Raw genomic sequence first — 25793 nt, 5'->3', positions numbered from 1 at the left:
AAAAAAAAGCAAAAACAACTCAAATGCATACTAGCTGGTAAGTGCTGTAACAAAATTAGGTATATCCTCTCAATGGGGTCAGGCATTAGAGAGCATAGGGTACTAATTAATGCTCCAACATGGACAATCTCTGATAACATTATGGTAAATGTATATCTTTTTAAAATATCATAAAATATCACAGAAAAAAAATGTTCTGACATAATTCTACCTATAAGGTACGTATAGGCTGGAGTGATGGCTCAGCAGTTAAGTGCACTGTCTGTTCTTTCAGGGGTCCTGAGTTCAATCTCCATCAACCACATGGTGGCTCACAGCCATCTGTAATGGGATCTAATGCTCTCTTCTGGCATGTACATGCAGACAGAGCACTCATTCATAAAATAAATAAATCTTAAAAAAAATTGAAGAAAAGATATGTATAAAAGCAGGCAATTGCAGAGACAGAAAACAAAATGGTTATTAGGTGCTCAGGAGTGGTAGGAATGGGAGCTGCTGGTATAGGGTTTATTTTGGGGGTGGTGAAAATATTTTAAAATTAGTGTTAATACTGGCACAACTTTGTAAATATACTAAAATCTAAACCGTATACTTATTATGTCAATAAAACTTACTTTTAATTACATGACATCATAATATCATTTCTTGTTATTCCTTAGTACTATATTAAATTAATCGCATAGGCACAAAAGAAGAAGAAGTCATATCTTTTTAAATTTTTCAACATTAAACCTTAGAAAACGCTAGTCATAAATAAGCCGAGAAGAGAACAGAGTGGAATGCTATACCTTGCCACATTGCTTGTAGGGAATTCCCTTGAGGTCACAGTACTCATAGATGAGGGCTGAGCCTTCTACACACAATTTAGCTTTCAGAGATTCCGGTTTATAGTAAATTCCACTATGTATAACACCACTGTTCCGTCCAGTCTGGTGAAGAGCTATGAAACAAGAGAGATTAAAAAAAAAAAAAGTAAATGACTCACACAAAACCTAGGAGGTGAAGAACAATTATACACGAAGCTATCAGAGTCCACATCATCGAAAAATTCTGCCTGAAGCAGCTATCCTGCCATCCATGCTAAATCATCCATGCTTGACTTCACCTTAAGCTTTGTTTTAACACCACTGACTTCACCAAGCCACTTTAAAGGCCTGCTGAGGCTCTCTGCACATGCTCAAAGGCCTTTTCTGTCTCTCTGGAGGAAAGTGGAGCTGTTAGCATCGGTAGGGACAATCCTAGAAGCTGACTGGATGAATGACCACAAACCTGGGGAGCACTCTGCTGCTAGGGGTCCCAGTGTACTCAAGCCTCCAGCCGCAGGAGTTGTACCCTCCTATGGTTTTATTCTCCTCACTCCCTCCCTTCTTCCTACCATCTCATATAATCTCTCAAATAAACCACCTCCTCTCAAGCCCTTGTCCCAGACTTTGCTTTCAAAAGACACTAACATCCACATTTTTCATAATATTGATAAGCAGGTTCCCATCAAGCTGAGGGTATACATACCTAAATCTTTCTCCTTTTCCACCACAACAATTGAAAGTCCAGGATGTTTCAGGATGAGCGTTCTGGCAGAGGCAAGCCCCACAATTCCACCTCCAACAATGACTATATCAAATGAGCTTTAAGAGAAAGCAAGCTTTAAGAACTTATGTTTAGGGGCTGGAGAGATGGCTCAGTGGTTAGGAGGACTGGCTGCTCTTCCAGAGATCCCAAGTTTAATTTCCAGCAACCAACCACATAGTGGCTCGAAACCATCTGTGATAGGATAGGATTCCCCCTTCTGATGTGCATGAAGACAGAGCATCCACATACATAAAATACATGAATAAATAAATTTTTAAAAAGAATTTATGTTTATAGATCTTACCAAATTTCACTTGCAAAATTTTCATTAGTGAGCAATTAAAGTATTAATTTATAACATATCATTTATGTATTATATAATGCATATCTCATTATATAGCACATATCATTTATATTACCTATATATCATATATAGCAATCAGGCTCTTTACCCTCCCAGACAGAATTAGATACTGAAGTTCTGCTGGGACTATAGTCTCTGGCATTTGAACCTTCTTCAGCTTCCTTCTGACCATGATAGAGCATTTACCATAGGCTTCTGGGTGGCAGGGATGGAGTTAGGGGATCTGTGGATGGAAGTGAACCAAGGTGTGGTAAAGATGAAAGCCCACTACATGGGACAAATAGTAGATGACTCTACCAGAAGATAGGCTATAGCCAAGGTTTTGTCTCCAGAGATACTGTCAGAGGCCCATAGACCTTAGCACAACCAACACCATGTTGTAGCCACCATTCTAAGCTTGGAACCTAGCATGGAGGCCCCCAAACCTGACAAAATGGGAACAAATCCATCAAAGACCTAGTCCATAGGTATAGGATCCAGGGAAGTCCCTAAACCTTGCATTTTGGCTGGTATCACTGCTGACTATTACAGCAGCCAGCACTTGGCAGATACTGTTCATTCATGTTACTACCAAGGGCAGCCAGTGTCTGGCAGAGCTGTGAGTAGCTGCCAGGGTTCATCTTTGGTGAGCCTCAAGAGTTAACTAATAGCTGGGTCCTGGCATCTTGGTGGGCACTTGTGTCTAGGTCCACAATGGAACATTCTATGCCCAAACTGAGATTATACAAAATATGATTAAACTGTATAGAGCTATACACAGAACACATAGAATGCATGTAAAGTTGATAAAACCTAACACGTGTGCATTGAATCAATGTTAATTTTCTGGCGTTGCTGTTGTATTACGCTAACACTAGGGCAATGGTGGGACAGGAGGAAGGTGACATAAAACCATTCTATGATTTCTGCAACTTTCTAAGGGTCTACAATTGTTTCAAGATAATCAGTATTTTTAAAATTGGGATAGGAAAATGGTTAATGGGTAAAGTGCTTGCTGTACACATGAGGACCTGAGTTTGTATCCAAAGCGCCTTTATGTAGAGGCATTGCTCAACCTATGTAACCTTTGGGTCCCTCGTGCTTGCTGGCCAACCAATCACCTTAAGAGACCCTATCTTCCCCTAGAGGCAGTAGTGGTACACACCTTTAATCCCAGCACTATGGAGGCAGACACAGGAAGATTTCTGAGTTCAAGGCTAGCCTGGTCGACAGGACAGCCAGGATACAAAGAGAGATCCTTAGTGGAAAAACGGAAACACACACACACACACACACACACAGAGTACAGAACAGAGCGGTGGACAGGGAGAGAGAGGAAGATTGGGAAAGACCCAGTCTCAAAAGTTTAGGTGGAGCAGGTGGGGTGGCACGTGCTTTTAATTCCAGCACTTGGAAAGGAGGGGTAGGTTGATCGCTTGGGGCATTGGAGGCCAGCCTGATCTACAAGGGGAGTTACAGGACAGCCAAAGAAAAACCACTACCATTTAACATGACCCTTAGACTAAAATTTGATGTGCAGCTTAAACAAAAACACTGCCCCTCTCCAGTCTTTCCACGCATGTCTGCCACTAAATCCATTAGCATGGCCCATCTTGTCTTAAACAACCAAAAGCTTTCTCCCCTTAAAGCTTTCCACACAGGACACTCCAGTGGCCGGCTTTCCAGGGCAGTTCACGGTAGGCAACTGAGTTGTTTCTTCTGAGGACAACTCTAGTGTGTGCAAGGAACTGACCCACTGAAGCCAAGTTCTGGATTTTCCAAGCAACATACACGGGTGCTAGCTAAGAAGCAGCATACTTATTTGAAGTGTGCTCGGTCTTTTAATCTTCAAAATGACCACCTAGGGGCCAGACTAAGATCCTATTCAACATTCACCCTTTAGAGTGGTTAAGAAATAGAGAGGAGGTGTGTATTCAGAGCCAGATTGGCTCCTGACCTCTACTCAACACTGCGTTTCCTATGGCCCACAAACGCTGTGGACGAACCCTGCAGGTTAGCAGCTCCTGGAATTCGAGGATGGACCACAGAACCAGGACTTCCTCGCCAGGGACAGAGACATCGAGTCGGGGCCCAGGTTCAGTTGGAGATACCTGAGGAGAGCAGCAAGTGCAGGCCTCCGCCTCTCACTTACCTGGTGCTAGAGCTGCGGCCACCCCCGCACAGTAGCCCGGGCACCCCAGACGCCGGCCCGCTAACGCGGAGGAAGCCCCCAGCAAGGCAGCAACGGGCCGGTCCGCAGACACCGCCCACGTAACGCAGGGTGGGCCACATGGCCTGCGCCACCGCCCCTCCCTCAACCTCAGCAGCCCCAGCCTGAACCGACTCAAGGGTGAAGCGCGCCGCTCTCCAGCCCCGCCCCCAAGCAAGGGCCAATCAACCGCGCGCTTTAGCACGTGTGGGCGTGGCCTCTGCTGGCCAATGGGCGAGCGCGGTGGAGGGACAAGGCAGAGGGCGAAGGGCTGGCCAGACGCAGGTACGCCGCACGCTACGCCGTGAGTAGAGGAGCGAGGGCAAAGGCGGGGACCGGGTGGTGGTTCCACTCTCCCGGGTCTCGGCCAGCACAGGCCTGACTAGACGCCAGCGCTGTTCCGCCAGAGAAGGTCTGTCGTGGCAGGATGACCTCTGGCTCCCGCGGCCTCTCCTTCGGCCACGCCTCCTGGTCGGTTGGCGACGCTGTGGCCCGGCAGCCAGGGGCTAAGCCACCTCCTGCCGCACCCTGTCACTACCGGGCTGATTGCCCGCAGTTTTCGGGGCCTTCCGTGGGGCTCCCGGTTGGTATCGTTCATCCAACCACTGACTCGGCTTGTAAATATCGGGCGCCGAGCTAGGCACTGGATGAAAGTAGACAGCTCGGTCCCTGTCATCATTTAGTGGTTTGTTTTTTATTATTGACTTATGTATGTGTATGTGCCTATATGAACTTATTGCAACAGGTGTATGCAGGAGTTCATAGAAACCAGAAAAGGGAGTAAAGGATCTATCCCCTGGAACTGGAAGTTTTTGAGCAGCTGTCAGCCGCCATGTGGGTGCTGGGAATATAGGTCCTCAGGTAAGACCAGTTAGCAGTCTTAACCATGGAGCCATCTCTCTAGCCCCAAACTTTTATTTTCTTTCTTTTAAAACTTTTTTATTAATTAATTTACTTTACATTCCTACCGCCGTTACCCCTTCTTTTTCTCAGTCCTTCCTGACCAAGCCAGCTAGCTCAGTCAAGGGGTTCTCCAGGGAGAGATCAAGGGTAGAAAAACAAACAAACAAACAAACAAAAACAATTAGACAGCACTATTATCATGACCCTAGCCAGTTCTGAAGCTGAAGCAAGTTTATTTTTCTCTAGTCTGCTTTTATACCATTCTAAGTACCTGCAAAGAATAAGGTCAGTCCTAAGGCATAAACAGAGTAGTTTAGGAACAAACAAAGGTCCCATGATTACTACTTAACAAACCCATCAAGATACAAAGAACAGATTCCTATGCTGTATTCATCTTGAGCCTACTTCCTGGCCCAATGTCAAATTCTTGCCAAATTTCCAGAAGCGACCCCAAAAAGCACTCCACACCTTCTTCTCACTCTCAACCCCACCCCCACCCCATCCACTCATCTCTTAGGAAAGGGGGAGGCCTCCCTTGGATATCAACCAGCCGTGAAGTTGCATAAGACTAGACACATTCCCTCCTATTGAAGCTAGACAAAGCAGCCCAGTAGGAGGAAAGGGTCCCAGAGGCAGGCATCAGAGTCAGAGACTCTGCTCCTGCTCCCACTTGAAAACCAAGCTATACAACTGTAACATGTGCAGGGGGGTCAGTCCCATGCGGGCTTCCTGGCCCAACCTTTCCTTACCACTGGACTAAGAGTCTGTTTTAAATGTCCATGCCTCAGGATAGATACTCACAGGGCAGGGCACTTTACTCTGTTTCCTCTACTGTAAAAATGAGAGCTATGTAATCACTTAAAAGACCTTATAACTAACTCTGTAAAGCTCTGTGATTCTCTGTCACCGTACCAATGTATTCTGTGCTTGATTGTAGTTCATCTTTAAGGTTAGAACAGCTTGACAGGACTACTGTTGGAGGAACTTGCTGGTTTGAATGTTGGTTCCAGCCAGTAGGTGGCTCAGGCTCATCCTATCATCTCCACCTCAAGACACTCTGGAGTGCCCCTGAGCTGATAGTAGTGCATGTGGCAAGATTCATCAGATGTGGAGCTCGGCAAAGCATTAGCTTTTTATTATGCTTGATTGATGTATTTCATGAGCAGTACTAGATAATTTTGTTTCATTGGCAGGGAAGAAACAGTGTCTCCTGTTTATTCATTCCATCACACATAAATAGAATGGGTGGTTGTATCTTAAATTCAGTGTGTTATAGTAATTGTGGGTTCTCATATAGTTGTGAGAAACAATAAAGACCCCAGTGTCCTAGTTTGCTTTTGATGTGATAAGTAACATGACCAAAAGCAACTCAGAAGGAAAGGGTTATTGTGAAGGGAAGTCAGAGTGGGAACTGAAGTAGAGGCCATGGAAGAGTGCTGCTTACTGCTTGCCCAGTTTGTTTTCTTGTATACCTCAAGATCACTTACCCAGGGATGGCATCACCCACAGAGTGCTTAGCCCTTCCACACTGAATCATCAATCAAGAAAATGTCCCACAGTCTTACCTCCCATATGGAAGAGTTTTCTCTATTAAAATTCCATCTTCCCAGATGATTCTAGGTATTGTCAATTTGACCAAAACCGAATACAGTTGACACCTTGTTAACCAGACCCAAGCACATCACTGTTAAACCATAAACTTCCCCTTGTTTGTTCTCAACATGCCATGTTACCATTAATATCACTAATATTAATATATAAAACATAGTATAACCTTTGAGAATTTAATGCTGCCCCTGACTCCTGCTAATCCAAGACTCAGATCTATCACATTGACTTAATTGAGCATCAGTGTCTGGCACAAGAAGCAGCAACAGCAAAGCTCCTGAATGTGCCAGTGCCACTCCCACCATTTTCAGTTCTGTGGGATTATTGAAAGGCACGCCTCCAGACCCTCCCAGTGTGCAGAATTGGTTTTTACATGTACCCATTCCAGTTTGCCTGAGCCTTAAAACCCCTTCATCAGCACCAAGCCAGGGAATGTTAGAGTCCAGATGGTAGGCCAGCTTTTGACATGTTCTCCTGCCAACCAATCAAACTTTTGACTTTTATTTTTTAGCTCAGTGAGCTTCCATATTAAATAAACCTAGAATATTCACTCGATGGCTCCATATCTACAAATTCAGCCTGCTCTAGTTTTATGTTCCTTCCACCATTATTCCATATTTCAAAACCCATTCCCACATATTTCCCCCATGTGACACAAGTAGTTGATTGAAAGTGGTCATGCAAAGCAAGTTTAAAAGTTGCTGAAACCTGTTTTTGTAAGTTTATCTGTTTCAGGGTCAAGTGAGCCAGCAAGGTAAACTTAAGTCTGTGTCTACCTTTCTCAGCTGGAGACCTAGTAGCTCTAGAAAGGTGGGGCCTTATATTACATATGAAATGAAATGACCAGGCAGCTGCAGTCTTGTTGGGAGGAGCCAGTTTGCTTGTAGCTGGTAACTGACAAAGCTACAGTTAGCCATCAATACCATTAGAGATCTGAAAAGGATAAATTATACCAGGAAGTATAAACCAAATGGTCTCTGTATCAGTTAAAATGACAGAGACTTACTGCTACCTAAACTGTTACCCTAGTTCTTGGGGTTGATGTCTTCATTGAGGGGCAGGAGTTAAAGGTCTTTGGCTGTCATACAGGATAGCATTATATCTTCAGCTGCAACACAGGACAGTCTCGCCTTTGGCTGCCAGACCCAGGTCTGAGAGGTTTTCCCTCTGAATGACAAACTTGGGAAAACTGACCAACTTTGACAAGAGTAGGGCTCTCCATCCAACAGTGTCCACAGTTTGTCCAGACCCTGGCTGCAAGTGAGGCATGGGGCAGCTCTTTGCCAGGTGGTTAGTATTTACCACAATCCATGTGGAGTTGTATGTGCTCCTTGTATGAGACCTTAGGGTTGCCGTGAGGAGCTGGCATTTCTGTCTATCATAGGAAGGTTTTTCATTAAACATTTTAAATGCCAATCAGCAGATTGGAGTTTGAGGCCCATTATTTATTAAGTATACATGATTTTATGCAGAAGACTAAGTAAAGCTTACAAATGATTTACATTAGTACTTCGCATGACTATGAGTATAGTCCTGAGCACGTTAAAGAATTTGATTTTTCTTAGTGGTGTCTGAGCATTAATTTGCATGTCTTAATCCTCTTTAACAGTTTACAAGTTAATCAATTTTATAAGATTAGGATTTTACAGATTTATTCCTGTTAAATTTGAGCCTTAAAGTTTAAATTGGAGATTTTATTGAAGACCCTTTAGCATCAACATAAAACTTTAAACCATAAACAGCAAAGTTTAAACCATAAATATAGTCCACAGGGAGACTGGGAACTTCCCTGATCCTTTTTATAGTGCACCATTACAGAATATCAGGTTTTGTCTTTTAATGACTTGAGTTTATCTAAGTAGCTAAAGCCTAGCAAAGTTATCAAAGACAAAAAGGCTAGATAAACGTCTTCAAATCAGTTACTGTTAAACTGAGTAGGCCTTAGGAATTTATAAATCTTATTTATCAAACACCTCATTCATCAAACATATGCTACTAATCTAAACATTTTTAGAAGTCGCCTGTTGAACAGTTTGTAAAGACATAAGTAGTTAGACATGGGTCTTTAGGTCATCTTTTGTTAGTCTGAGTAGACCTTTATAACCTTAGGAATTTATAAACCTTATTTATCAAATATACCTTATTCATTAGATATATGTTGTTCCTTATTTAAAAATTTCCAGAAGCCTAATGTTGAGCACAGGCCAAAAGCCTCTTACCCTTAAGCCTTTTCTACTTCCCACATTTGAACATCTCTTGTCTCTATGTACTTGTAACATATGAAAGCTCACTGTACTCCTTCTCATGCAGCCTTTACTTACTATCTTACTATTCTATGAGGAGGGGGAACATTCTATTCTTTTTTTTTTTTTTTTTTGATTTTTGAGACAGGGTTTCTCTGTGTAGCTCTGGCTGTCCTGGAACTCACTCTGTAGACCAGGCTGGCCTTGAACTCAGAAATCCACTTGCCTCTGCCTCCCAAGTGCTGGGATTAAAGGTGTGCGCCACCACCGCCCGGCAGAACATTCTATTCTTGATTCTAACTTCATTATATTTCTGGCAAAACAAAAAAACCTCTTCTTAAACTTTCTATCAACTATTCTAACTTCCTAAAATTGTTTGAGTCAAATCAGGAATTCTATAAAATCATTAATTCATCTAAACAACTTTATTTCACGAAAGTTCCATCTTCATGTTGATATGCAGGAAATTTTGCCCAATATAGTTAGTAGTATAATCCCCAGGAATCAATCATGACAGACTATAGGCAGAATGGGTCTTTCTTTGCCCAATCACACCATATTAGAAAAATGAGGAATAAACATGAGAAGGCACGTGGCAGCAAGAAGCAATGCTAGAACAAAGCTCCTGAGGCCACGCCTCTCCAGGATTCACCAGTCACAGTTTTGCAGAACAGCAGGGCTTCTCTAGAAAGCTTGTTTGCCCACTGCAGCTGCTCCTGCATGGTGGCTGCCATAGGGGACATTTATCCAGTAGAAGAGGAGAGATGAGTGGTAAGAGCAGGTAGAGGAGAAAACAGCTCTAATGGTGTTCAGAGAGAGGTTTTTGTGAAAAAGAGGGCTCCAGTAGCAGGAGAAGAGAAAGTATCTTAATAGAGAGATGTCCTCAAGGGCATAGGAAGCCAGAGAGATGGAGAGATGCCCAGGTGACAGATGCCCCAGGAGGGTGAGGCAGGCTCCAGGAGCCAAAGAGACACTTACCGAGAATGCAAGGACAGATTGACGGTTGGCGCAGGTGAACGGAAGAATTAGCTCAAGAGACAGACTCTAGAATTTGGAGTCAAATTTTGGTAGTAGGCAAAGCTAGCAGAAACAAATGATCTAGACATACCTTAGGAGAGTCAAATCACCAGCTTGATTCGAAGAGGCTGAGTCCCTTGGAAGGGAGCTCAAACACAGGTTTCAGTAAGCAGATGAATGAAAGGAGGACATGATGGCGCCAGGATATGGTTAAGGAGAAGGAGATTATTGTAGATATGAGGGAGAGTTCAGCCAGAGGCATCCATGAGAGAAGAGAGGGGCGGAGAGTAAGAGAGGGAGGAGAGGGAGAGCAAGTAGGCCTAGAGAGGGAGCCAAGGACCAAGAGAACCAAGAGTAGAGCCAAGAGAGTGTGTGGCCAAAATGACTGGGTTATGTAGGAACCAGAAGCTGCGAGAAGGGAAGGAAAGGGAAGCCCAGCCCCTGGACTGGAGAGGTTTAGGGTAGGGGATGGGGTGAGAAGTGCCTGGAAAAGCCACAGGTACTGGGTGAGCCTTGCCCTGGGTTTCTTTGGGACCTGACACTCATTAAGCTCTTTAGCGGTATAGCAGACTTCCTCATGGACTAAACTTTGTCACTTCTAGGATCCTGCTTAGCCTTGAGGTGGTTTCAAGTATAGGGGCAATCATTGTTGGGCACTGAGGGACATCAATGTTGTCTTGCTTAGCATCGCCTTCAGAAAAGGTCACCACCAGTTCAGCAGATAATGAGGGGTTTATTCCCTCAGGGAAGAGTAGAGAGGGATAGAATTGTATTTAAGGAAAAATGTGCCCATTCTGTTACATAACCCCTGTATCCACCCTATCACTCTCTAGAACTAATTCAACGTTTGGTCAACAAACTAGCCATCATTTGATAGTTTGCCTATTCAGGAATTGCATTTAATATATATGATCAAAAGTTCCACCTTTAAAATATTCACTTTATGCAAATAAGGAAGTGGTATCAGATCTACTCAGAAAACTGTCTGTCTCTCTCTCTCTCTCTCTCTCTCTCTCTGTGTGTGTGTATGTGTAGTAACTAACACATTAGAGATTTGGCCTTTATTAATTCATAAATATAATTGCAAATGTTAGAAACACCATTATAAACTTGGGGATTCTTCTGATAGTAAACAGAAGTGTGTTTTCTTTTATAATTTAAATTTCTAAATCATTTATTGCATATAACATAGCATATAGCAACAACTATTTTCTAGTTTTCTGATTTAACTTACTTGAGTTATATTCACTAACTCACCACTAGAGGTCTCCTCTTTCCATGTAGAAAGCATTCCCACTGGCCACACTGCTTGGGTTTCAAGCAGGAAGTATTTCTCAGATGTCAGTTAGTAAAGCTAAAGTTGAGAACATTAGAACCCACCAGATTTTTAAAACTTTATTTCTAGATATAAATTTAATTTTATTATAATTCAATTTCGGGAAAACATTTAGTGTCTTTAGAAATCATAGCTAAAATAAGTCTGGCCTTGCCTTTATTTAAGCTCAATTAGAAAATGAACCAAAATGAAAACAACAAAGTAGTGAGTTTTCAGAGACTTTGTATTTTACCTGCTTAGTATCAGCCTCTCTGGCTTGACCCTTACACCCCAGTAGCCAGCCACTGAAGACTACTAACGGACAGATACTGATAAGTTTTGTGTTATGTTGAAAAAGGAAACAAGTGTTTTTAGCTTGTTTACCTATGCCTGCTCCTCCCCTCCATGCCTGGTCCCATCCCCCTTAACCTTCTTGATTGAAAACTCTGTGATACAGGGTCTCACAGTGTAGTCTTGAATGGTCTGGAACTTACTATGTAGGCCAGGCTGGCCTTGAATTCACATCTTCTGCCTCTGCCTAAAAAGTTAATCTGGAATGAAGTGTCCCCCTTCCCCCCTTTTTAGGCTTTTTTGCATAATCCATGCCTCAAGGAACCATATTGGATAATGTTTGTGTTTGCATGTCATCTGTCTTCTCCATGAAACTATGGGTTGTAAGAGAACAGGGCGGGATCTTTCTTTGTACTTCTCCTGTTGCTGCTTTGCCTCACCATTGCTAGTTTGCACACATTCAGTGAGAATTTATGGATGGATGGATAGATAGATAGATAGATAGATAGATAGATAGATAGATAGATAGGTGTGGCATTTAAATGAGAGTCTGGGTAAGATTTTTCACAGATGAGGTCGGGTGGAATGAATACAGGGAATAGCCTGAGTAGAGGATGAGAAAGCCCAGCGTTGTTAATGAAATCGGCAATAAGCAAGTTGTTCAAGATGGATATAGGTGGAGAGAGCTTAACAAAAATCTGGAAAGGCTGAGGCTGTGGGATGTAGCAGACATGGAGATTCGTGGTGATGAGAACAGCCTTGGAAGGAAGATGAAGATAAAGATGAAGACTTAGATGTTGTCAGTTGAGTAGTAGAGTGTTTGCCTAATATACTCAGCTCTCTGTCAGGTCCCAGCACTGTCAAAAAGAGGGAGGGGTTGGGGAAAGACAGGAGGAAAGGGGAGAGGAGAGAGGCCTGAGAAAGGTATTCCTGAGGTCTCCTCCTCCGGCTCACATCTCACTGCCCTAGCGTCCCATGTCCTCAGCTTTAAAATGCTTCCCACTCCAGCATCTTTTAAATCTTCTCTCTCTTATTCTAGAATCACCCAGAGCCCTGACTGGTAGGAAAGAGTACTAGGTTCAAATGCAACCCTGACACAAATTAGCTATGAGACATTGAGCAAGGTCTTTCAAGTACATGCATTTATTAATGCCCCACCTTGTTCCAGAAAGGATTTAGAGTGTCAGCATGTTACTTAATATCAAGGCTTTAGTTTCTTCATCTCTAAATGAGATGTTCCATGTAGCTGACCTAAGTTCCTTCTAACTCTAACACTTTGTGAATCTGATTCCAATGATTTTGTTGGTCATCTTCCCTTAGGAATCCCACCAACACTTTATATTTAGAATTTGAAAAACAGAAGGAAAAGAAATTGAGCCCATAACGATCTCTTGTTCTTGTACTGCAGTGTGTATGTATGCATCTGTCTATGTCCTTTGTGTTCACATGTGTGTGCTTGTATGTGGAGGTCAGGGTCAATATGCAGTGTCTTCTTCAGTCATGTTCTGTTGTGTAGCATCCACCAGAAAAGACTGCTTGGACATGGGGTTAGGCCAATAGAAAGCCTTTGTTAGCCGGCGGGTGATTACACTGGATGTTTGGGATCCCAGTTTAACCCTGAGCCTTTCTTGGGGGTGAAATTTTAAATACAAAAACCATGTTCTGGGTTGATGTGCTTCAGTTAAAAAGAACAGTTATCCAGAAGCAGAACTACAAAAGCCAAAAAACAAGGTTAGTACATTTAGAGACTTCCCCATAATTGCAGACTTTGATGGAGTAGGTCTTTGTTTTTACTTTGGCAGGTGGTGCTGTTTGCATGCTGAGTGTTACAGCCTGAATGGTACTTCCATTGAGGAGTTGGTTGTGCTAAGGGGGCAGTCTGGGGCCCTGTTACCTTATTTTTAGAAGGTCTCACACTGATCCTGGAGCTTGCCAATTAGTCTAGATTGGCTGGCCTGCAAGGATTCCTTCAGTCTCTACATCCCCACTACTGGTGTTATAGATGCATGCTGCCAAATAGGCTTTTTACATGAATGCTAGGATCTGAACTCAGGTCTTCTTGTTTGTTGGCAAGCATTTTACTCACTGAGCCATCCTCTTGATACTGGTTTCTGATAATGACTTCACCATTACACCAGTGGTCCAGGACCAAAACTTAGTATCATCTTCAAGTCCTCTACCTCTTGTCTCTGTATGTCCCCTACTGAGCCATACAGACTCTTAACTCTAATGTCATTCCATCCTTCTGTAACTAAGTCCTATCTTTGAGGTCCTTGTTAGCTATTTCTGGGCCATTCTGTATTTACTTATTTGTTTACTTTGAAACAGACTGTAGCTATATTGCTCAGTATAGCATCAAATTCCTGTGCTCAACTGATCTTCCTGCCTCAGCCTCTGAAATAGCTAGGATCGAAGGACCATGTCACCATACTTGCCTTTGGTTTTGATGTTACTGTCTGAGTAAATTTCTTGGAGCACACAGCTTTAACAATGCCAGTGCTCTGTTCTGACATCCCAGTGACTCCGTACTGTTTGCAGAATGTGGTCCAGATATCTTGGCTGCAAGGCCTTCCGTGACCTAGCAGCGAGTGTCTGACTCTCCTTGTCCTGACCCCCATGCACAAACCAAACTATGTATAGAAAGCCTAAATTTCCTACCTTGACTTAAAACCTAGCATAACTGCCTAGGTTTTCTGTTGAGTCATCTCTGCCTTTATTTTAAGTCTTTCAAGGCATGTATCAAGTCTTGTCATTTATTTGAACTAATTGGTGACTTATCTTGAGCCTCTCCTCCCTGGGTTCACTTGTAATTTCCTCAAAGACAGAGAGCACATTTCACTTTTCTTGCAACCCTTAACCCTCACGGCTGGTCCACAATGAGAGAAGTTGAATTGAGATAAATCTATGGAGACCTAATCAGAAATTATTTTCTCAGCTGCTCATGGCCAGCGATCATCTGAACAAATCATCTCTTTTTCACAAAGGAGAAAATCCAGGGTCAGCCAAGTGAAATTCTTGCTCAGCTCCCTCAGCTGCCATGCGTAGGGTTGTCTGCTACTCTGGTGATCCACTTGTGTTGTTATCCTAAATAGATCTGCTTTTATCTCCCTGCTTGGATGGAAACACTAACTTTGTCTCACTGTTCCCTACAGGACTATAGTTTGTCATTTTGTTTTTGAAATGTGTATTGAAGTGGAGCTGGTTTGAACAAATCAGTAGTTATACAGAGACTATACATGAGGGGGCAGCACTGCAGACAGGCAAGGTTCAAACAATGAAGTTTAAGCTAAGGGGACCTTAGACAGCACCTAGTACCAACTAATCATTTTGCAGCAAATAAGAAACAAACAAAACCCAAGAGTTACAGACAGAGGTGACTGCTCAGTAGCATCAGCTCTGTTGGCACAGAGTCTTGACACTGAAGCTGAGCAGTGAGTTACTAGATCTGTGGGACCCTGCTTGCTGGCTGATGAGAATACTGTTTTGTGTATCTAGATCAATGATGATGTTTGGAAAAATTTCGAGGCAGCTCTTCAGCTTAAAGAAAATCCCATGGTCATGTGACTCCAGATACTTCTGGGAATGGTTGAATACAGTGTTTAATAAGTAAGTGATTCTAATTATGTGAAGAAATGTGAAGATTTCTACAACTGGACAGGCTAAATTGCTCATTGGCTAGACAGTTATTTCTTGTGTTTCAAATCATTTCAATTATTCAAATTATTTTTAAATAATAAATATAGTATGATCCTAATTTTTTCTTACAAACAATAAAACATACTTAAACAGAAAAATAGCTTACAAAATAATACATTTGCTTGTCTGAGTTATAGAATGTTAGTTTTTCCTTTTTTAATATTTATTCATTTTATTTTATGTGTATGTGTGTGTTGCCTGCATGTATGGATATGTACTATGTATGTACCTGGTGCCCACAGAGGTTGGAAGGGCATCAGAGCCACCATGCGGGTGCTGGGAACTGAACCCACATCCTCTACAAGAGCACTTTGTGCTCTTACCCAACAAGCACCACTCCAGCCCCATGTAGGTTTTTTCTTATTTGTCTGTTGATGCCCTTCAAGTTTTCTAAAGTGAATATTTATTCTTTTTATACTGAATAGTATTTGCAACTTTGAAATGCCATATTCTCTAGCTTCTTGAGGAATGTTATTAGCCTTTTGAATACTACTAGGAGAACTCTGGTATTTAGAAACTTAGTGTGCCTAGATGTGATGGCTCACACCTTTAATCCCAGTACTTGAGAGGCAAAGGCAAAACAATTTCTATGAGTTCAAAACCAGCCTGGTCTAAATAGTAAGTTCTAGAACAGTTAGGACTACATAGAGTAAATAAAATAAATAAAGATAAAAAGTGAAAACTAGCCGGGCAGTGGTGGCGCACGCCTTTAATCCCAGCACTTGGGAGGCAGAGGTAGGCGGATTTCTGAGTTCGAGGCTAGCCTGGTCTACAGAGTGAGTTCCAGGACAGCCAGGGCTACACAGAGAAACCCTGTCTCGAAAAACCAAAAAAAAAAAAACAAAACAAAAAAAAAAGTGAAAACTTAGTATATGGTAAAATTGTAGAAGTACCATATTAAAACAGGTATAGCAAACCCTTTCTTACTGCTAAATATTACCATTGTGACTACAAAGTAGAGAAAAAGGCATTTGCAGAAATTAGTAAATAGCACAAGACTAATTGGAAAATGGGTTCAAAATTATTCCCTCTTTAATTGTTTGTTTGTTTGTTTGTTTGTTTGAGACAGTCTCTCTGTGTAGCATTGGCTGTCCTGGAACTCAATATGTAGACCAGCCTGGCTTCAAACTCGTAGAGATCCAGCTGCCTCTGCCTCCCAAGTGCTGGGTTTAAAGTGTGAGCTACCACACCTGGCTTCTCTTTAATTTTTTTTATCAGTAATGAAAATGGTTAACAGATAGTTACTATATTGTGATAGGGATCTCTACTGACAAGCTCTGTGACATGTATGAATGCTTGCCTAACATAGGAAGGATCTGGGTTCAAGCCCCAGAATAAAAACAATAAATAAAATAAAATCCCATCATGCCAGGTATGAGAGCTTGTACCTGTAATCTCACCACTGAGGAAGCAAAAGGGAAAACATCCTGAGTTTAAGGCTAGCCTAGCTGGTACAGTGAGACTCTACCTCCAAAATCTTAGTAATTATATTGATATTGATCTATCTTGTAAACTAAAGCAAAAAAAAAAAAAAAGAAAGAAAAGAAAAAATATAAGAAAGAAAAAAGGGAACAGAAAACTGCAGCTTTTATTTCCATGGATCCCATCAATTCAGTCATTTGAAATAAAAATATATTTCTGGTCCTTATTTGTTTGTTTGCTGACTGTTTTTTGTTTTTGTTCCCCCTCCTTGCACTCCCCCATAGGTTTTTCTCTGTGTAGCCCTGGCTGTCCTAGAACTCACTCTGTAGACTCGAGATCTGCCACCCCTGCCCCCTGCCCCCTGCCCCCAAGTGCTAGGCTCAAAGGCCTGCACCACGACCACCCAGCGCTGGTCCATGCTTATGTTGGTGAACACAACTAAGAAGCTAGTGACAATGGAAGTGACCTGCTTCTTTTTTCTTGTCAACAGAGTAGATTATGAACGAATCAAGGATGTTGGCCCTGACAGGGCAGCATCTGAGTGGCTACTTCGGTGTGGAGCCAAAGTACGCTACTGTGGCCATCAGAAGTGGTTACAGGACTATAACAAACTCCCAGGAGGCTCCGTGGACAGATACAAGATTCAAGCAATTGATGCCACCGATTCTTGTATCATGGACATTGGGTTGGAACACATGGGTAAGTCCCCGTCATTGGCTTTTGGGGCATGCAGGTGGTCTGCAAGGAATGTTTTGTTACAGTTGACTCACTCTGATAGTCATGGGTATGTTTTTGTATTTAGCCCATTTCAGGAAAATTAAGTTTGTTTTTTTCCTGTGTTTGATGTTTATTTCAGAGTAAAGTAAATAGAGATCACATACACCTTTCCCCCTCTCCCTCATGAGCTTCTTTCTGAATTCTTTTCGCTTTAAATCCAAAGCCTGTTTGATTTTTGTCAGACTATCTTTGTCAAATTTATGCCTCTGTGAACTGCTCAGTGACATAAGACTAATTATATCCAGATGGCTTGTGCTCAATTCTTCCCATGCATGGGCATGTGACTTCAGTGGCCCCTCCATCAGCACAACATGTGTTATGAATATGCTATATGGTTAACAGGGTGAGCAGTCACTCCAGTTTTCATAGAAAGCCAGGACAGTTCTGTCCTAGGTGAACCAAGAACTGTTAGTCATGGGAACAGTAAAAAGGATTCTTAACTGTACTTTTCCCCCCAGTGGGTCTAGAGCATGTTGAAAAAATAACACTATGCAAGTGTCATTATATTGAAGATAATAGTTTGCAGAGGCTTAGTCAACTTGAAAATTTACGAAAAAGCCTATTGGAATTGGAAATAATTGCCTGTGGAAATGTCACAGACAACGGCATCATTGCTTTGCGACATTTTAGGTAAGTGGTCAAAACCAAACCAAAAACTTGATAGAATGAAAATTCAGAATATATAACAGTTTAGAGATGATGTCTGTAGTTCTAAGAATATACTTTAAAAATATGAACTTTACATTTTGTTGTTATGTTATGTATATAAATAGCTTGCCTGCATGTATGTTGATGTACCATGTGCATGCAGTGCCCTCAGAGGCCAAAAGAGGGCATTGCATCCCCTAGAATTTGAGTTACAGACAGTTGTGAACCACCATGTGGCTAGTCCTCTGGAAGGACAGACTGTCCCTGTAGCCACTGAGCCGTCTCCCAAGAGTGTGAACTCAGCAGTTAAGAATGCTTGCTATGCAAACATGAGGAACAGGGTTTGGATCCTAGCACCCAAATAAAAGCCAGGCATGGTCCCACTCAGTCTTGCAACTTCAGCACTAACAAGGGCAGGGATGGGAAGAGTGCTAGGCGTCCTGGATACCGGTCTAGCTGAAAAACTGGGGGAAGACTGATAGCAGAGGGTACTCAGCACCTTCTTCAAGCTTCTGTGTGTTCACATGTGTGTGCACATTTATACATACATACACACACAGTCCCCACAAAAGACCCCATTTTTTTTCTTCCTTCTTTTCTTTTTTTGTAGTCTTGGCTGGCCTTGAACTTGCTATGTAGACCAGGCTGAGTTCATAGAGATTTACCTGCTCTGCCTCCTGAGGTCTAGGGGTGAAAGAGTGCACTATCATACCTGGCCTCATTTTTACCTGTAAGCCTTGACAATCAATTACCAGCCTAAGTGTGATAATGGGTTTATTATATTAAAAGAGCAGTTTTTTAAAGTAAAGTAGCATAAAGCACTTGTCATAATGCCTACCATAGTAAGCCTCTATAAGAGAAAGCTGTTATGTTTTCTCTGCCTTTAAAGCCATTTCCCTGTGGTTTTGGCATCTGAGTGGCATTTGGTATATAGCAATTAGCATTTAATTATATAACTAAGTTGACTTAAAGGGGAAAAAATCCTTGAAATAGTCACTTTTCTGCCTCTGGTAGCTAGAACACTGTCTGGTACTAATGCATTTCAAAAGTACCATGGGTTGTTTTGAGAAAGCTGATCTATATCTCTTTTCACCACTAACCAGACCCATGGCATGGCCTAGAGTAAGTTGTCCCATCTAAAAGCAGAAGCGAACTCCTAGCAAGGACTGTTTATTCTAAAGGTTCCATGGGCCAGGAGTGTAGGTCAGTGTACCATGCCTGCCTGGCGTACAGCGCCCTGGCGTAGTGGACAGCAGGGGAGGGGATGTCACAGGGTTCTCAGTTCTATCAGATAATGACAAAAGCATGAAGTCAGTTTAGTTGGATCTTGTTTTATTCATCCTAGCATTCAGACTCTGGGCTGCTTGGTGTATATGTTTTAATATGCAATGGATCCATCAGAATCTCAGTACCACAGGCAGCTTGAGATGCTTGAAACATAGAAGCAAAAGTACTAAATCGTTCATCTCAGCACTAGCTGAGGCTTCAAGACTTCCTCTATTAGAAACTTGAATACCTTTAAGAACTTACCCCTGCCCTTGGAGTGCTGTTGTTTGTTTGCATTATTACTAGTATTTTACATACAAAGGAGATGTATATAGAAATAAAACAAAACTAAAAAAATTGATGAAATAAGGAAAAATTACAATTTTAAAGTCTTATATGAGGAGTTTCATTTAACGTGACCTCCCCCCCACTGTTGCTCTGAGGAGCCATTGTAAACACCTTCTGCATGTTTTTTTTTAAATCATATAAACTAAATTCATTTTTAAAGCTATAAAAGGCCACAGTGAAGTGATTGTTTTTTCTCTATTTGCAGGAACCTCAAGTATTTGTTCTTATGTGATCTTCCTGGAATAAAAGATAAAGAATACCTTGCCCAAGTCCTTACGACAGCACTGCCTTCTCTGGAACTAAAATTAAACCTGAAGTAAAATAAGTGTCTGGTTTCACTATTAAGGATCACTTGAAATTGCTGATATTAGATAGCTACAAATATTACATAATCACCAATAGAACTGTGAAAATGATTTAGAAGTGGAGAATGGATGTCAGGAAGAGAATAAATAATCAAAAGTGACTCACTAAAGTTACTTAGTTGGAAGTGAGAAATTATGTACATCGAATCATTTTTAAAAATACAGCATAGCATTTTAATTCTAATGTATTTCTCAGTGATATATATATATATGTAGATGTTAATGTAGAGTTCTTTAAACTGCAATGCAAGTATTCTTTCTTACAATAATTTATATCACATTGAGGCATGTTACTGTAAATGTACAATTATGAAAACTTGAAAGCTCAGTTACAGATTCACTGATGGAATCCATTGTACAGAGTTGTCAGTGGTGTTGAGAACAGTGTGCTGTATTGCTTCCCAGGATTTGCATGATTGCTCAAGCTCCTGCATTGCTGCATTCCTAATAGTGAATACTTTTAAAAATACCCTTTCTCAGAAAGAGAGGTGCTGGCTTCTTTGTCCTACTTTAAAGCTTGGGCTACTTCCTGCTGTTTAAAACAGAAGGCAGTACTTATCTACACCCAACTAGTTTTGCTGGTAAAACAAACAGAGGAAACAGGCTACTCTACTCCCCATCTGCTTCAAACAGGAATATGTGTCTGTTAGAAGCTAATTTTGCTATCTCTCAAATACTTTGAATTCCACCTTCTATGAACTCAAGGTATATAAAAATATAAATACAAAAATTAATTTTATGTCTAGAAAACACTAATAAAGAATGCCATAAGTAGACAAAGATTAGTCTTTAATTTCTTGAAATAGCTGCACTTGAAATAGCTGTACTTAGAACTATGCTTAAGGAAAACCACCCTAATTCATGGGGAAGTACAAATTACATACAGCAGAAGTCAGAAGACAGTAATAAAACAAGAACAAGGTAAAACATTGTAGACTGTCGAATGTGATGTGTAGTGACCCCACAGGAGGGGTCAGGAAGAGGTTTGCAGAAGGTTCCGTTGAGGATAAGCATACATGTAAAAGACAAGTCCTTCTATCTTGGGTTTGTTTCAGTACTGTGTGGTCCAACAGCAAACTCATCATGATTTCATCTGGAGTGACTTTGCTACTCTAATGTGTTCTGTAAAACTACTGGATAAAACAGGCAGTTACAGGCATCCACTTTCATCAGATATATTTTTATTGATTTAAGGTGGGGAAAGGCAATTTTAATTATTCTCAGAAGTTAATATCCTTCCTTGTCATTTAAATCATGGCTATTTAAGAAGAATTGAATAATCCTGGAGCTGTCATTTAACCCACTGTCATGTCTATTGTAGAAACTATATAAATTTAGGAAGCCTTAGTTTGCCTTAGAGTAGCCAAGAATATCAAACAGATGATAGGATTTAGTGAACTACATAGCAGCAAGTGATGCCGTGAAGTTAACACAGGAAGGAAACAAGAGTACAGAAGAAACGTTCTGAAAGTGCAGTAAAGCAGAGCTTTGAAATCCATGCCTGAGAACTCCCGTGAGCCAGCAGCACATCAGCCAGAAATGTTAGTGAGAAACTGACATGGGGCTAACATTGCCTGTGTCCAGGGACAGGGGAGAAAAACTTTTCTATTAGGAGTAATAAACCAAATCAAAGGTAATTTAATTTTAAGCCTCACTGTTTAAAACTAAGAATGCTTGGCAATATTTTTTAATCACTTTCTTATTGGTTGTTCCACATTTGTTAGTATATACATACACATTTGTGTGCTCACAGACATTTACACATCTAATAAGATAATTCAAGGAGAGACTATCAATTAACTTATATGTTTCCTGATTGAAGATAATGTTCACAAGCAGCCATGTCTACACCCAGATCATTGTGTGAGTTTTGCCTAAACAGTCTTCAGTCTGAGCTGAAGACTGAAGAGAGAGTTACTTTTAGGTTGACAGGTCCATTCAGTGCATTCTGTGAGGCCTGTGGATCTTGTTCTCTCCTTTCCTGATCTTAAAGATAAAAGTATATGTAAGACATATAAGGATCTCATTGGTTATAAAAGCGTAAAAACTGCTAAGTTTTAAGATAATCTGTATGAGTCTAGATATTTAGATCAACTTAGATAATTCTAAAAAATTCTTTAAACCATAAAAATCAAGAAAGAGCAAACAAGAAATAGAATCCCAAACATTTTGATTTCAGGGACTAAAATCATACTTAAATATGATTTGCAAATACCACAGGAGATAGGACTCAAGGCAACACATTGAAAGAAATGTATATGGACATTTCTTGATCCACTTTGTGCGTGTGGCAGAGAGCAAACTGAAGCATAGGTCTTTGACATATCTAATGTTGCGGCTGCGGGCAGTGGTCCAGTTTATATTCTGTCCATCAGTGCTGCTGCTTAGATAAACAAACTCAGGGAAACCCCAAGCTTTTGCTTTCTTCTTGGATATCTCCACCAAGCTTGGAAGTCTGGATCTGGAATTTCTCTTCATTTTCTGGCAATGACCTCCAGCTTCCTGTTTGTGTTTTCTCCTGATGTGTGTTCAAGACAGGAATCAAATGTGTACATTTTTTTCTTCAAATTATTGATCAGTTCTTCATTACTCTGCCAGCTCCTTAAATATTTGGAAAATGGTAGTTGAATTTCTTGGTACTACAGTGATACTTCTTACTGTCCAGAGCTGGAAGGATACTGCTGCTTGTTAGCTGAGGTAGGTACTGCAGCTGAAAACACAACACAAAATCAGGTCCAAAACTCAGCCATGTAGAAAGCATCACAAAACAAAACATAGTGTTGGAGATACAGGAATAAGTATGTCCCATCTAAATCCAGAACATGAGAGAGGGAGAAATGTTTTAATTTGGTTTCTTCCTTTTAAAGATGTGTTTTATTTTTAAAAAGCAATCCAAGCTAGGCATTTTGACACTCCAGAAGCAAAAGTAGTAGGATCTCAGTGGAAACAGCCTGGGCCACATAATGAGACCTGCCTCAGAGCAAAGCGAACGAACAAAAAGCAACCAATGCCTTGGGTTAAGTCTCACCATCATACACTCAGACATACAGACCCGGAGCTGTGCCTCAGTAATAACCTGCTTGTTTACATGTGGGAGGCCTTAGATTCCAACCCTAGAACCAGAAAGAAGCGTGGGAGAGAGAGAGGGAGGGGGGGAGGGGGAGAGGGAGGGGGAGAGGGAGAGAGAGAGAGAGAGAGAGAGAGAGAGAGAGAGAGAGAGAGAGAGAGAGAGAGAATTTAAAGACTGAAAAATCAGGAGGTATCTTCATTATTGGGGAACAAAACAGTGTTTTATTTACAGTGTTTGAGACTATCATGTAACCCACAGCCCTGTGTAGCAGAGAAAACGTGCATAACACATAGGCACATTGTCCACTTCTATAACTAAAAAGGCAACAAATCTGACTCCTTCGATCTTCCAGAAAAACAATTGTCAATGTGAAGAGAAAATAAGAACAGGCCTATATAGTTTTTAATTTGTACCATGGGACCTTAGGAATCTGGAAAGAAGATACTCTCTAGTTCTTTTAAGTCAAACAATCCTTCAGGATTTCAACACACCAAACAGTGAGGTTCTTTATTCTTCCCAGTAGAAATATTTGCAGCAGGTCTCTTTGCTCATGAGCACAAAGTAGCACAGCAATGGGGAATGCTCAGTGTGGAGAGAGCAAGACTTCAGCCTCATTTACTCACTGAGTCATAGATAACAGAGAATTAAAAACATCGCCTGATTTCATAACCATGATCCACCTCAGAGCCCTGACATTGAGGAAGCACTTACTCCTAATAACCTCTCCATCTCTTCCCTGCCTGAACCACCTACACACCATCCAGGTGTGTATTTGAGGAAGCTGGGGATACAAAGGAAAGATTGACTGTGGTGGTTTAAATGAGGCTGGCCTTCGTAGGCTCATATATTTTGAATACTTGTTTTCTAGTTGGTAGAACTGTTTGGGAAAGATGAGGAGGTGTGGCCTTGTTGGAGAAGGTATGTCACTGGGGGTGGGCTTTAAGGTTTCAAAAGTACTGGAAAGTCTTTCTGTCTGCTTCCTGTGGATAAAGATGTATGCTTTCAGCTACTGTTCCAGCACCCTGCCTGCCTGCCTGCTGCTGCTGTACTCCCAACCATGATGGTTATGCACTCACCTCTGAAACTGTAAACAAGCCCCAGATTAAATGCTCTCTTTCATAAATTGTCTTGGTCCTTGCATCTCTTCAAAGCAACAGAGGAGTAACTAAGACACTAAGGCAAGATAATTTGAACCTTAAGTTTCTGCGTGGATCCAAAAGTGATCAAGAACAGCCAACCCATCTTAGCTATAGTTCAACTAGAGTCTAGATTATTACAGATTTTTGCCATTTAAGGCTGCATAACCCACTTTACACCAGTCAGGATTCTTCACGGATCCATGTATGCAGCTGGATCCTGTTCTGTGGTTAAAGGTGCTATCCAGCAGGCCCTTGTTGCTGTGTTTATCTTCACCAGCCCTGACAAAGCAGAAAGGAAACAATTCCATTTGGGGAGAAACCTGCAGTGTTAACACTGGAGGTAACATGACAAAAGTCTACTTTGGATCAACAGCTGAACACACGTGATGTTCAACCTGAGTTCAAGTACATGAGCTTGACTCCTGTGTAGCATCAGGAAGCATGGGAAGGATAACTTTAGGACTTGGAAAAGATCCTTAAGAAGCAAATGTCTCTGAGGCCCTGGTTGATAATTCAGATGACCTGTCTCCTATTTCTGAACTGAGGATGCTGGTGCTGCAAGCCACAGTTGTCACTCAGCCTAGCTCCCAACTCAGTACCAGGTAACAGGTATAAGATCATTTAAAACTGTAAGCTTAGATGTTTCTGTAAGGCAGTTTTACCCCAGTCAAGTGCTTTCTACTCTGCCTCAGGGTCTTCCTTGATGGTTTGTCATGTTGTCTTGTCAACTCCCCAACTTCTCGAATGCTGTCAAAATACGGATGCTGCAACAGCTGTTCACATGTCAGCCTCTCTGCAGGGTCCATGTGGAGGCAGCCCTGAAAGCACAGAAACCCCCTTCATGCCTTTGAAATTGCAGTAACTTATATTCTACTTCTTTGAAAGACTGAACACTTTTAGTTTTAACCATTTAATTTTTTTCTGAAATGTTTAAAGTTTAAGTGCATGAGTATTTTGCCTCATGTATGGAAGCATACCACATGCATGCCTGATGCTCACAGAGTTCAGAAGAAGGCATTGGATCCTCTGGAACTGGAGTTAGAGATAGTTGTGAGTCACGTGGATACTGGGAACCAAACCCTAGTCCTCTACAAGAACAAGTGCCCCTAACTGCTGAGCTCTCCAGCACCGATTTTCAACATTTTTAATTGACATATAAAATTATAGAAGTTTAGGGGGTGCAGTGTGATAGATACATGCATACAAATGTGTATGTAGCTTTTCCTTTTTCTTAAACATTTACCATTTCTCCATTATGAGTCTTAACTCTTCTCTGGTTCATAAAATATACAATAAATTATTGTAAGTCATATCCCCCTGCTGTGCTGCTGCACACGAGAACATATCCCTGTGTGTGCATTAGCATCCTTTGTGCAGCTTCTGTCTCCCTGCCCTTCCTAGCCTCTGGCAACCACCATTCCACTCTCCACATGTATGAAGTCAACCTGTTTTAGCTTGAGCATGCGTAACAAATGGATTCTCTGTGAATCACTAAACACTCTCGGAAACAAGAAACGATAAGTGTTGGAAGCGGGTTTCCTCCTTGTGTGCTTGAGGCGTTTGG

General features: G+C 41.5%; 3 protein-coding genes across 5 annotated transcripts in view; 1 reads left to right on the top strand and 2 right to left on the bottom strand.

The window, feature by feature from the left end:
• L2hgdh (L-2-hydroxyglutarate dehydrogenase) overlaps positions 1-4247 on the bottom strand; it is a 31078-nt gene extending 26831 nt beyond the window's left edge. The window contains exons 1-3 of the mRNA XM_028782018.1: positions 4065-4247; positions 1510-1625; positions 789-940 (exon numbers count right to left, since the gene is read on the bottom strand). Coding sequence (XP_028637851.1) covers positions 789-940; positions 1510-1625; positions 4065-4204 — 408 coding nt within the window. The 5' untranslated portion in view covers positions 4205-4247. The remainder of the gene's footprint in view (positions 1-788; positions 941-1509; positions 1626-4064) is intronic.
• A 144-nt stretch (positions 4248-4391) lies between these two features.
• Dmac2l (distal membrane arm assembly complex 2 like) lies at positions 4392-20794 on the top strand. Of its 2 annotated transcripts, XM_028781820.1 has the most exons (5): positions 4392-4406; positions 14994-15104; positions 17107-17315; positions 17852-18023; positions 19861-20794. In XM_028781820.1, exons 2-5 carry the CDS (start codon positions 14998-15000, stop codon positions 19973-19975), a joined length of 603 nt encoding a protein of 200 aa, XP_028637653.1. In that variant the 5' UTR covers positions 4392-4406; positions 14994-14997; the 3' UTR covers positions 19976-20794. The 2 variants fall into 2 exon arrangements, with proteins under 2 accessions (XP_028637653.1, XP_028637660.1); XM_028781827.1 differs by lacking the exon at positions 17852-18023 and having other exon boundaries at positions 19861-19980.
• A 1381-nt stretch (positions 20795-22175) lies between these two features.
• Cdkl1 (cyclin dependent kinase like 1) overlaps positions 22176-25793 on the bottom strand; it is a 47218-nt gene continuing 43600 nt past the window's right edge. Inside the window, exons 9-10 of one of the 2 annotated variants that reach the window (XM_028781806.1) lie at positions 24892-25047; positions 22176-22730 (exon numbers count right to left, since the gene is read on the bottom strand). In XM_028781806.1, coding sequence (XP_028637639.1) covers positions 22623-22730; positions 24892-25047 — 264 coding nt within the window. In that variant the 3' untranslated portion in view covers positions 22176-22622. The remainder of the gene's footprint in view (positions 22731-24891; positions 25048-25793) is intronic. The other variant, XM_028781809.1, reaches the window with a different exon arrangement.

This window comes from Grammomys surdaster, unplaced genomic scaffold (genome assembly GCF_004785775.1).
Source record: "Grammomys surdaster isolate TR1022 unplaced genomic scaffold, NIH_TR_1.0 98, whole genome shotgun sequence".
NCBI classification, from domain to species: Eukaryota; Metazoa; Chordata; class Mammalia; order Rodentia; family Muridae; genus Grammomys; species Grammomys surdaster.
This window is presented reverse-complemented; position numbering and strand designations above follow the sequence as displayed.